This window comes from Canis lupus, chromosome 16 (assembly GCF_048164855.1).
Source record: "Canis lupus baileyi chromosome 16, mCanLup2.hap1, whole genome shotgun sequence".
Lineage (NCBI taxonomy): Eukaryota > Metazoa > Chordata > Mammalia > Carnivora > Canidae > Canis > Canis lupus.
Genome location: NC_132853.1, coordinates 35,690,371 through 35,703,931, shown reverse-complemented (window position 1 = coordinate 35,703,931; position 13,561 = coordinate 35,690,371). Strand labels below are relative to the sequence as shown.

Below are 13,561 nucleotides of genomic sequence, written 5' to 3'. Positions count from 1 at the left end.
GCTTTTTTTTTTTTAAAGGAAAATTTATTTATTTTTTATTTTTTTAATTTTTTTTATTTATGATAGTCACACAGAGAGAGAGAGAGAGGCAGAGACGCAGGCAGAGGGAGAAGCAGGCTCCATGCACTGGGAGCCCGACGTGGGATTCGATCCCAGGTCTCCAGGATCGCGCTCCAGGCCGAAGGCAGGCGCCAAACCGCTGCGCCACCCAGGGATCCCCTGAAGTGTGCTTTTGACACATAAAATACAGGCACTTCCCACATTGAAGCTCTGTGCATCCCTGTGCGTATGAAGGGAAATAACATCCCTACTGTTCTACATTCTGGGACCCCTCCGTACGCGAGGAGAGAACACCTCTTCACCCATATTGTACTCATTTCTTTTCTCTGCCTTTGAAAACTGACAGTTCCCATTGCCCTTCTTCAGTGGAAGCTAGAATTTTCCTTGCTTCCTCCAGAGACTAGACTGTGCAGTCAGGAGGAATTAGTCTTGTCTGTAATCACCAGAACTAGGTTCTAACATATTTTGCTTATCTTTCAGCTTTTCATTATACATTTGCTGCTGGTGGTAGGCTCTTCACTGTGATTCATATTCAACTTTCTTGATAACTTCAGAGCTCACCTTTTTTCCTTTTTTATCCATTTCCTCCAATTACCTTAAGAATTTCAAATCTCTGTTAAACAGAATCAACTGAATCAACATGGCATACCCATCTGATGGAAAGCGCGATTAGAAACAGTACTATGGAAGTATAGAAATAGAATTACTAACACGAAAAAAATGGGTACAGAGGGACGCCTGGGTAGCTCAGTGGTTGAGCATCTGTCTTCAGTCAGGGTGTGATCCGGGGTCTGGGATTGAGTCCCACATCAGGCTCCCCACAGGGAGCCTGCTTCTCCCTCTACCCATGCCTCTGCCTCTCTCTGTGTCTCTTATGAATAAATAAATGAAATCTAAAAAAATGGACATAAAAAATATGGAAAGAACTACAACAAATATCACTGATTCTCTCTGGGTAATGGGATGATGAGTGATATTTTATTTTTTTATGCTTACGTGCACTTTGTTTTTCTCAAATAAACACGATTTCCATGTATAATTTTTTAAAATTATATTTATTTAGCATCTTTTTTCAGAGACTCAGTACTTTTTTTAAAGATTTTATTTATTTATTCATGAGAGACAGAGAGAGAGGCAGAGACGCAGGCAGAAGGGGAAGCAGGCTCCATTCAGGGAGCCCGATGTGGGACTCGATGCCGGGACTCCAGGATTATGGCCCCAGCCAAAGGCAGGAGCTAAACCACTGAGCCACCCAAAGATCCCTATATATATATATTTTAAAAGCACATCTAAATTTGACAACCTCTCTAATCCCACTGGGCCTCTCCCTCCTGGACTCCCCATAGTTAGTACTCTACTCCCAGCAGCTGTATGGAAACACAGCCAAAGGACTCACTCTCTGAATTATTAGTCTAATCTGAGCAAAGACTCTCCACTTGATCCACTTGATTCATTAATCACTTCTCAGGCACACGAGACCCTGCATTCACAAACAGTACATATTCATTGTAAACTTACTGAAATTTATGGACATTAACTTCTTTTTTTTTTTTTAAGATTTTATTTATTTATTCATGAGACACACACACACACACACACACACACACACACACACACACACACACAGGCAGAGGGAGAAGCAGGCTCCATGCAGGGAGCCCAACATGGGACTCAATCCCAGGTCTTGAGGATCAGGCCCTGGGCTGAAGGTGGCGCTAAACCGCTGAGCCACCCAGGCTGCCCCGACATTAACTTTCTGTTGCCTGCTCCAACCTGGACCAAATTTTGAATTTCTAGTCATCGCTCACTTGTAGTCTTCTGGGCTATAATGATTTGCCATAGAAAGGCCAAAAACTATTAGAACCTACCTACCAGAGGGGCACCTGGGTAGCTCAGGGGTTGAGTGTTTGCCTTTGGCTCAGGTCGTGATCCTGGGGTCCCAGGATTGAATCCCACATCAGGCTCCCTGTGGGGAGCCTGCTTCTCCCTCTACCGATGTCTCTGCCTCACTCATGAATAAATAAAAATTTAAAAATCTTTAAAAAACAAGACACCTACCACAAATCCACGGATTCAAATTAAAAGCGGGTCCTTTTTATTGCTCAGTAATCTCTTATTCATTTCTTGAAGTCCTACCAAAATTTCTGCATTTGTTGTTCCAGATGTAAGCCTACAGTCCCACTTACCTCTAACTCTCACTACTCATCAGGCCACATCTCCTAATCATACTAATGAGTGATGTTAAGGTCTCTGGGAAACCTCAAGGTAAAATTACAGTGAGGTTGAAACAGGAAAAATAAAGATGTGACACTTGCAACCAACCACCTGCACAATGTCCTACTTTAGGAAGAGCTGGTAAATGGGTTGCTGGAAGATACATGAAAGCTAAGTCTATGAAAGTAACTAGAAAAGTATCTGTATCAACATCAATACATCTAAGGATGTGACCGAACCATTATACACAAAGCGAAGCTGATTGTAAGCAACAGTACTGTAATGAGTCTGAAGAAAGAATGTTACACATGAAGGCAGAGAGTCTATAGGGAAGATAGAAAAGAACAAGAATTTGGCTGGCTAGTTAGTTGTTTGGTGCACTGTTTGGTACAGCGAACAAGTGCTGACTTCCAGTCTGCTTAGTACAAATATCCTCGAGCAGTGATCAGAACTCTGTAGATCTATATATACAGCCGAAACCACTCTCAGGTCTTTAGCTTAAATCCATTTTGCAAACTGCCTACATAGTATTTCCACTTGAAGGTCCTGTAGGGGTCTCAAAACAAACAAGTGCAAAATTCAATTCATTATCCTACTTAGCAAATCTGCCCCTTCCTCTCCTGTTCTTTATCTTGACAAATGGCATTCGAGATCCAAACCCTGGGACTATCCCTTGATTTCCCCCTCCCGTACCACCTTTATCCAGTCAGTCACTATGTTCATCTGACACTATTTGTGTATTGCTCTCACTTCATCCATTGCCATCACCACAGTCCATATCATCATCCTCATTCCCCTAGATTACTGCGACATCCATCTGACTGGTTTTACCACCTCTTCTCGCTCCCTGTCTTCTAGCCCATTCTCCACATGGTAGCCAGAGTGAACTTTCAGACTTGTGTCACAATCTGTTCAAAGCCACTCAAAACCTTCCCACTGTCCTTAGGATAAAGTCCAAACTTTTTTACATGGCTTATGGGGTTTTGGGTGACCTGGCACCTGCCTACTGCTTTCCAGTATCATGTCTCATCATACTTCCTGCCTGGCCACTCTGACATCCACCAAACTCTAGCCAACTTCATTTAGTTCTGTGTACTTGCTATGTGCTCCTCAGTGAACCAGTGTTATGCCTTGTATGTCTAAGCAGCATGTCTGCAAGCCCTGTGAGCCCAGCAATGTTTCAGTCTCGTTCACTACAGTAGCCCAATTTAGTAATTCTTAGTAATGTTCATAAATAAATATTTATTAATTCTAAGACATGCATTCCCTGGCATATTGACATCTCTGAAACTGACACATACCTTATACTTGATGGCATGCCATTTTTTATTTGCAGCATTTTATTAGCAGTATACAAATTAAGTTTGTCTTACAAGGGGTGGCTTCTTGGATTTGAGGATGTATGGTACTCACCACTAAGATCATTCAGTGATCTTCCTCTGCTGTAATGCCCTGTTCCTACCAATCTTATGATAATTTAGCTTCTAATATAGATTTTTATTTAGGCAAAGAACATGGTGACCAAAGAAATAAGAGTTCTGAACCATCTGCCACTCAGCTTTTTCACTGTAAATTAAGAAATCAGCAATTTTATTTATATATCATTAAGACTATTTAACACACATCAATTCCTCTGATCCTGATCTGCTTGAGTGCATGGACACATTCTGGAAGCTGAAAAGCAGACTCTGGGATGGTGCTTTTGCCCTCATGATGTCCTGCATATCCCTCCATTTTATGGCTTGCTATGTTAAATTATATTAGAATCATTAAAATATGTGGTTCTGGAGTCAGACTGCCTTGGACAAGTGATTTAATCTCAGAGCCTCAGTTTCCTAATCTGAAAAATGAAGATCATAATAATAGGTGATTGTGATAAATTGAAAATACAAGGAAAGCACTTAGAATAGTATCTGGCGGGATCCCTGGGTGGCACAGCAGTTTGGCGCCTGCCTTTGGCCCAGGGCGCGATCCTGGAGACCTGGGATCGAATCCCACGTCGGGCTCCCAGTGCATGGAGCCTGCTTCTCTCTCTGCCTCTCTCTCTCTCTCTCTCTCTGTGACTATCATTTAAAAAAAAAAAAAAAGAATAGTATCTGGCACATAGGAGACACTCAATACATTTTAGTACTGCTATGATTATGATTATGATTATTATCACCGCCATCACTGTCCCTGGACTGTAAGCTCCTTGAGAGCAAAAACCAGGTCTGAATTCATCCTTGTGTCACCAGGCACTTAGCGCTATACCTGGTACAAGATCAATCAGCAATTGTTCTATGTTGAATTCATCCCACAGTCCACACCGTCCTAGGAAACACTGCCTCAGGGCTGGGCAGACTCCCTAGACAAGGTCTGCCTCACTTCTCTTTAACTGTAAAGAAAGAGCCCACTCAATGGCATTTCCTGTGATGGCCTTAATCCCCAACAAAACATACTCTAAATGTGGTTGCATCCAGCCTTAAAAGAGCTATCTCTTTTCTTCTTTAATGCTAACACTTCTTGTATTTTCCCAGGTAGTACTGTCATCCTTACTTAATACCAAGGAACCAGAGACTCACAGAGGCTGTAGTGAATGGCAGAGCCAGGTCTGTCCAACCCCATTAGCCAGCTACTTTCCCCATTTGAGCATTACAAGCAATATTAAAAGGCAGATGACAAACCAGGGGAAAGAACTTTAATACTGGTGTTTTTGTTTTTTAAAGATTTTAAAAAAATATTTTATTTATTTATTCATGACAAAAAAAGAGAGAGAAAGAGAGAGGGGGGGGAGAGAGAGAGAGAGAGAGAGAGAGGCAGAGACACAGGCAGAGGGAGAAGCAGGCTCCATGCAGAGAACCCAACGTGGGACTCGATCCCGGGTCTCCAGGATCACACCCCGGGCCAAAGGCAGCACTAAACCACTGAGCCACCGGGGCTGCCCAATACTGGTGTTAAACAAAGTCCAGTATATGTAAATATACAGAGAGAGTTACTATAAACAATACAAAAAAGTCAAACACTGTAATGGAAACGTGAATACAAAAAAAGTGCAAGCAATTCAGGAAAGAAAATATACTAACATTCAGTAAGCACATGAAAAAATGTCCAATCTGGGGTGCCTGGGTGGCTCAGTGGTTGAGCCTCTGCCTTGGGCTCAGATCGTGATACTGGAGTCGTGGGATTGAGTCCCACATCGGGCTCCCTGTGAGAAGCCTGCTTCTCTCTCTGCCTGTCTCTGCCTCTCTCTATATATCTCTCATGAATAAATAAAGTATTTTTAAAAATTCCAATCTTATTTAGCTACTAACTAAATACAAATTGATACAATAAGAAACCATTTTCCACCTATCAAATCAGCAAGGATTTTATTTAGCACTGGAAAGGGTTGGGGAAATGGGTATTCTCACGCACAGCTAGTAAGAGTGCATGTGGATGTTATTTTGCAATACATACCACCAAGTCTTAAAAATGTGTACATCTCTTTGCCCTAATAATCACATTTCCAGGAATTTGTCCTAAGTGAATAATCACAGACATGTTAACCACAAACCTGTTTATCACAGTATTATTTGTAACAGTAGAAAAATTGGAAACAGAAATCATCTAAATGTCCAATAAGGAACTTGCTAAATAAAATGGAAACAACATCCTTTACTTTATAGGACTATTGTAAAAGTTGCATTGATTATATGAGGCAATGTATGTAAAGCACTTAAGATAGGGCCTGGCACATACGTGCACAATAAATGGTGGCTATTATTACAACAAATTTACCAGAAGGAATATCACACAACCATTAAAATAATATTGCTGTTAAGGACATAATACAGTAAAAAGGAAAAGCCAGTTTCAATAAAGACCCAATTTTTGTCTTATGTCTATATACATGAATACATCAACATTTATACATAGTATCAATCTATATGTGTATAAAGAAACTAAAGTATTTTTTAAAAATGTATGCCAAAATGTTAACAGTAATGATTTTTCAGTGATGATTTTTTAAAAGATTTTATTTATGAGAAACACAGAGAGAGAGACACAGAGACAGAGACATAGGCAGAGGGAGAAGCAGGTTCCCTGTGGGGAGCTCACTGCGGGACTCAATCCCAGGATCCTGGGATCACGACCTCAGCCAAAGGCAGACGCTCAATCACTGAGCCACCCAGGTGCCCCCAGTGATGATCATTTTTATTCTATTTTCAACTTTCATATTTTCTAATATACTTTGTTAAGTATGTACACTCTTTTAATGAGAAGGATATTAGATGGCCAATATTTCCTTGGAAGAAATAGGAAATGTTGAGTTTGCCAATTTGGTCAAAGAAGAATATTTAAAATAAAATTTTATTCAACAAATGTGTTAATCACAAAATATATACTCTGGTTTCATATTATGGACATTTAAGGGTCTAAAGAAAGAAGGACATAAAGGAAGGAAGAAAGAGAACAAAAGGCAGAAGGAGGAGGGAAGAGGGAACCGGGAAAGAGATGTCCAGAAGACACGCAGAGGAGAGGAGGGGACTGCCGAGGCAGAGGTTTCAGTGGTTCCACGCTCCTTCCAATCATACAGCAAACACTCATGGGGCACCTGCCACGTCCCGATAATCGTGTGTGAAAATGACACAGCTTTTGCCTTCAAAAAAGCTTATTTTCTATCTAGTTCCACAGCTTCCTACTTTACAACAAAAAACGGGATCCTAAAAGCAACTCAGAACTCTTAAATTATAAGAGGAGAATATGTTAATAACTCTGATATATCCTGCCGTCCATCCACTTAGGCTTCAAAGTTCTCATTACCCTTTAAGGTGTTAATTTATTTAATTAAACTCCCCTCATGACTCTTCATCTAGACTAATCCTTAAAGTTGAAGGGTGCCCTGCTCTCTTCTCTGAATGGGAAAGAAGCCCACCAGGCAGGCATTCTTCCTTGGATAGGAACCAGGACGGAGTTTCCTCACCTCTGGTTGGGCAAAAAAAAGAGCAAGGGGCTAAGCAAGATAATCTATTGTGGTTCTTTCTAGCTCTGCTACTCTGTGGACTAACAGAATGTAGACTCCTATGGCTATGATTTTATTTAGAAACCTGAAAAATGGCTCATACTGTTCAATTTGTACAAAGATAGCTAATCCCGGAATATCAAGTTAAGGCTGAGATACAACGACACAGTATTTACAGGGGAAGCTACAAGATTCACATCAATGCTAGGACGAAAACCTCTAAAACACTAAACGGTTAAAATATGATTTAACCTCATCTGATGGGAGTTGTTCCTGAAAAGTGGTAATTTTGGGGAAACCCAATTCAATCAAACTTTAAGCAACTAAGAGGGTATCCTATTTAAAGCAGTGTTCTTCAGTTTTTAAAGTCCAGAAGACTTTCCTTAAAAAAAAAAAAAAAAAAATCAGGGATCCCTGGGTGGCGCAGCGGGTTAGCACCTGCCTTTGGCCCAGGGCGCGATCCTGGAGACCTGGGATTGAATCCCACGTCAGGCTCCCAGTGCATAGAGCCTGCTTCTCCCTCTGCCTGTGTCTCTGCCTCTCTCTCTCTCTCTCTCTGTGTGTGACTATCATAAATAAATAAAAATTAAAAAAAAATCACATAGGCACATACACAAAACAAGCTGTGTACAATTTCAGAAGATCCTGAGCCCTAAGTAAATAATCCAATGTCTTGAAGGAACCCCCAGTTAAAAGGTCTCACAAATAATCCTTTTAAAAAAATGAACAGAGTTATGAAAACCCAATTTTTCAGGATAATAAATCTGTATTTTTATACACTAGGTTTATTTCAAGTCGAATTTGCACTCAGAGTGCAAATATGCACTTTTGTTTTTTTACATAAACAGACCTACAGGTGATCATCAACAGGTGCTTGAGACATATCTGAACTTTTCCCAAGAAATTCTTACCAGTGTGTGTTTTCATGTGTTCGTCGAAGTACTGCTTCATGTTGAAGTCCTTGCCACACCACTGGCACATGAACTGTTTGTGCCCGATGTGGATGCTCATGTGGGAGCGTAGCTGGTACTTGTACTGAAACCTTTCGTCACAGTTCTGCATTGGACACAGTGGAGATTTTTGAGTGCCAAGCATAGTAGCTTTACTTGAGCCCACCCTTACGAAGTCTCTGAGATTAGGGTTCTTTTCCACACTTAGAACAGAACGTGCTGTGTCAACTACTTGGCTCTGCTGTCTGCCCGTCAGTTACTAACGAAAGGGAAATTTTCTCAAATGATTATCATGGAAGTACACCCAACTTCTCTGGTTTACTGAGTGAAGAAAAAGGATTCTTCATGTGTTATTCCCAGGTTTAACCTAGCCTAAGAGGGTCAGGAGCGGGTTAAAGATGACCTCTCTCTACCTGGCAGCGAGGTGACACACAGCACCTGGAACTCATCTAGAGGGTCTTGGAAACGCAGCCTCATGCCTGTCTCTCACACATCTCTCCCTCAGGGCTTCACCAAGGAGATAAAAGCTTGTCCCGAGCCCTGGGCCTGGGGGGCGGCGCATTCCTTACCTCGCATCTGAAGGGCTTCTCTCCAGAATGCTGCAAGGAGTGCACCTTGAGGGACATGCTGCGTTTGAACGATTTTCCACAGGTTTCACATGTAAATGGCATGTCTTTTGTGTGTGCTGCAACACAGAACGCACTACACTCAAAATAAGCCCACAGAAAAGAAAAGCTCTGACTGAAAAGACTTCTGTCCTGCTGCAAGGTAATTGTGCCATCTGAACTTTCTATACTTTAATTTGTGAGGCCTTAATAGTAACGTTCTGAAGAGAAAAAGAACATCGTCGGGAAAGAAACCTGGGGTGGAAGACTGTCCCGTGCAGGTGGGTGACACTTAGTGAGGACATGCTGCAGTTGGTCTCAACAAGTCACAGTTGATGAAACCAAGGCTGTTCCTCAGAGCCTGCCCGATCTGCAGCATAAAACACACCAAAGGACAAGAAACAATTATAAGCATGAGGGAAAAGCAGCAGGAGGAACTTACCAACCATGTGTTTCCGCACATGAGCCATGGTATAGAATTTCTTCTCACAAATTTCACAGGAAAACTTCTTTTCTGCATATCCATGGACAATCTTGATGTGTTCATGAAGGGACCAGAGTTTCTTGAATGATTTGTTACAGGAAACACACTGAGCAGGATAAATAGAAATAATCTTTATTTACAGGGGCTCACAGAAACCCACAGCTGCCTACGGGCTGATGAAATGGGCATGCTTTAGATTCGTGCACAAGAACCAGAATCCAAACAGATGCCAATCTTCCAAGGAGTCCAGATGCCAACATCAACATCTGGATGTTCTATTTTCAAGATGCATCTTTTAGAGATGCTTTGGGAATATGAAAACAATGGCAGAAAGCCAGACAAAAACAAATGGAAAGTTCCACCAATGTAGAAGACTTCTCTACTTTTCTCAGATTAGTATGGTACCAATAGGGAAGAACCAAGTTCTTAAAAATAAATGGATTACCAAGAGCAGCTGCTTCCTACACACAGGTCACTGTGCAGTTAGCAGGTATTTACCAGAGAGTACAAACCAATTTTAAGTTAGCACAAATAAAAATGAGATGAAACACACATTTAATGGTTATATAGGTCTGTGGAAGCATAACAATGTTTCCATATGTTAAGAATGCATTTGAAGCCTTCATTAACACAAATTATTGAGATTTTATTATATTTTCCCATATCTAATGTACTCTATGAAAGATTTCCCTCTGGCAGAATTTCCTGTAACTTTTTTTTTTAAGATTTATTTATTTATGATAGACATAGAGTGAGACAGAGAGAGAGAGAGAGAGGCAGAGACACAGGAGGAGAGAGAAGCAGGCTCCATGCAGGGAGCCCAACGTGGGACTCGATCCAGGGACTCCAGGATCGCGCCCTGGGCCAAAGGCAGGCACCAAACCGCTGAGCCACCCAGGGATCCCAATTTCCTGTAACTTCTAAGCCATCAATATCCTCCTCCCTTCCCCTGATGGCCAGCACCAAATCTCTTTACACACATCTATAGAAAACACACGCAATGGCACCTAGCTCCTTGTATTATGAATCACTAATAGTCTACAATATGAGGTATAAAGCATATAAGAATAAAGTGCTTCTGGTTAAAGCAAAACAGTACTAGAAAGTTCTAGGTAGCCACTGACTCTGAAACGTTTAAGGGAACAAGTTACAAGTTAGTTATTCACTGGAAGTAAAGATCTCTGAACATCATGGTCACTTCAGGAAACAAGGCCTCTGAGAGGGTGAAAAAAATTAGCCACTGGTTGGACCTGCTTGAGAGAAGGACAGACTAAAAAAAAAAAAAAAAAAAGAGAGAGAGAGAGAGAGAAGGACAGACCTACTCCTACAAGCCACTGTGCCAGGGCAGGGTTTTGATTGTTACTTGTTATTAGGTCACCAGGATTATGAGGATCTATATGTATGAACAAAGCAGTGTTCTTTAGGAATGTAAAGGGAGAGAGAGCTCTCTTAGCAGAACCCACAAAACATAAATGCAAATTTAAGTGCCTTACAGTGAGTAACAGTGAGGAAAGTCATAGAATGAGGATGCATTAAATGTTTTCTTTCTGTAACTTAACGAATCAAATTTAAGTAAAACATATAAACAAACACGGGTATGTCCGGGTAGGTTCAGTCAGTTAAGTGTCTGCCTTCGGCTCAGGTCATGATCCCGGGGTCCTGGGATCCAGCACCACATCAGGCTCCCTGATTGGCAGAGAGTCTACTCCCTCTGCCCCTCCTGCTGCTCATGTTCATGCTCCCTCTCTCTCAAATAAATATGTAAAATCTTAAAAAACAAACAAACACTCCACTGTATACACCTTTTAGCAATGAGTCATCAGAAAACCCAAGTCTGACCCCTAGGGTGCAGCACCACTTCACACTACCCTTGGCTTGAACTATCACAACCAATTCATAATCAAGCAAGGGCAGTGGTAGTGACTGGAGGGTCTGGGTGCCATGAATCAACCTTCTTTGATTACCAAGTGTGTAAGAGATCAAGTCACAACTGATGAATCAAAAAGCAGTGAGTTGTTAGCAAACATAGTTTATATTTTAAAAAATCTCTTTAAAGTAAAGCAATATCAATTGTTGATTAAAAGCGAGAGGTAAAGTGAAAAAGGAGCACTCCAGATCAAGCGCATTCCAAGAAACAAACCAAAAACAATTTCATTTTTCAAAAGAAGTCTGGCTTAAATATGGTACAACACAGTTGTATTTTATGTATCTTATGGAGACAGTAATAGGCTTACCTTTTATGAATACTTATTAATATGCATTCACATGGATGAATCAATACAGCTCAACATGATAGAATTCACTTGACATAATATAATTAACACACCTCTTAACCTATCACAATATAGTCCTTTCAATACATTAGCCTGGTTTGAAAACCACATTCTGTTACCTTAATAATACTGTACAGTAGCATTATGTAACCCTACTGCCAGGAGGGCAACATTTTCAACCAGCTCAGCCTCTGTTTAAAGTTTGCATATTCCCATGGGCTCAGCCTCTTGATAAATTTAATGTTGTCATCTCTCCACTGGTAAAAAGCAAACTCACTCCTGGAGATCGTCCATTTTCACCGGTCTGAGTCATTATGGGTTTTGTCCCCATCAGCTGCACTAGAATCTGGCACCCTTTCAAACCTAAAAGGGGACCTCTCTCTATTCCTGACCTTTACTTGGAATTTCCCACCTTGACAGAGAAGATGCCAGAATGAATTATATATGACATGTCTCACAACAGTGAATCTCAGTGCAAAGTCGGTGTTGACTTTACCTCCCGGGCAATCAATCACCCACAACAGATTCCCCCTTCCAATGTGCCCGGGTTCCCACTAGTCCAGCGGCAGGTGAGTGTAATGCTTTTGAAAGAAAATGTTAAGCCTGGGTTTTGAAAAGACCAAAGCAGGAGCTTTTAGAAAGATAAATCGGTGAAAACTGTCCCTTCGGCCTCTACCGTATTTATTCTCTTGGGCAGATACCAGGTGAGTCTCAACAGCCAGGTTCTATCCTGGAAAGTTTGCCCTCTTGGTGATGAAAAACCTACCTGAATATTTTTTTCACAGTCTGTTTGCTGGTGAAGGGACAGCTCACTTTCCAGGACAAACTTCTTGCCACACTTATCACAAATCTGCATGCGCCTGTGGGTAACGTTCATGTGCTTCTCCAGGTACCAGCGAGTATTAAACACCCTGGGGCACTTCTCACAGGTCAGAGTCTCTTTCTCTTCACACTTAGCCTTCTGGACTGGTGCTTTAGGCTCCTTTGCGGCCCGCTTCTTCCGCTTAGGTGGCTCTACGCTCTTCCTACGTCCTCTTGTAGTCCTGGGAGTCGGGGAAGTGGTAGCCGCAGCCACGGAGCCGGCTCTCCTGGTTCTCCTTTGTGTGACAATGGCCTTCTCCGCTGTCTTCTCCTTCTTCTTCTGCCTTCCGTTCTCCCCATAGTCATTGCTGTCATCGGTGGCCTCTTCCTCACTCTCCTCCTCATCCTCCTCACTGCTTGTCTTAAGAACAGGAGTCTCTTTGGACTGAGAAGAGACACCCTTTTCCCCTTTAGATACATTTAACGTTTGATTATTAAGGTTTACCTCCACTATGATCTGCTCCCTTTTGTAAGAGACTTCCTCCTCCTCCTCCTCCTCCTCTTCCGTGTCATCAGAATTCTCCCGGTCTTCTTTAACAGCATGCACGTCAGACACTGCTCTTGTCTCCCTGAAATACGGCTGTTCCTCTGTTTCGTGGAGATGTGGTTTGCTCATCTTGGTGTCCACTAACACCGAATAAGGACTTCCCGATTCTCTTTTGTACACTTTGGTGGACAGGTCAAGTTCTTGGTTGGCACCATGATAAAAGGTAGATGGCACTTGACCGCGACGACTATCTTCTTGTGCCATTCCTGCTACATGCGCAGCACGGTTTTCAACCAGCTCTGGACAAGAACTGGCTGTGTGGCTCATGGGTAAGTGGCCCAATTAGTAAGCAGTTCAGACTATAGAGAAATAGCTTTCAAACAGGGTAATTATTACAACTCAAATCTCCCTCCATCCACAAAAAAAAAAGCACTCGAGTGAAGAAAAAGGTATTCCTGGAACCTGTGTGCAATTCTTCCAGTGTTGCAGCACCAAAGCAGAAGTCAAAAGGTTTGGTATTATGGCAAGAGCAGAGCACTAGTGATTTTTCTTTCGAGGAGAGCTGCGATTGACTTGGAGCATCTTATCTACAAAGAAAAGCGAAGAGGAGAAAAGGTCAGATACCATTATTTCCTTCCTACAGCCT

The 13,561-nt window shown here is 41.8% G+C and overlaps 1 protein-coding gene across 4 annotated transcripts in view; it reads right to left on the bottom strand.

The window, feature by feature from the left end:
- Positions 1-13,561, bottom strand: part of ZNF652 (zinc finger protein 652) — a 65,599-nt gene that overhangs the window by 10,467 nt on the left and 41,571 nt on the right. For 3 of the 4 annotated variants that reach the window (XM_072780157.1, XM_072780159.1, XM_072780160.1), the window contains 4 exons: positions 12,334-13,502; positions 9,253-9,400; positions 8,775-8,890; positions 8,167-8,311 (listed from right to left, as the gene is read on the bottom strand). In XM_072780157.1, coding sequence (XP_072636258.1) covers positions 8,167-8,311; positions 8,775-8,890; positions 9,253-9,400; positions 12,334-13,242 — 1,318 coding nt within the window. In that variant the 5' untranslated portion in view covers positions 13,243-13,502. Of the gene's footprint in view, positions 1-3,557; positions 4,338-8,166; positions 8,312-8,774; positions 8,891-9,252; positions 9,401-12,333; positions 13,503-13,561 lie in introns of those variants that run through there. The other variant, XM_072780161.1, reaches the window with a different exon arrangement.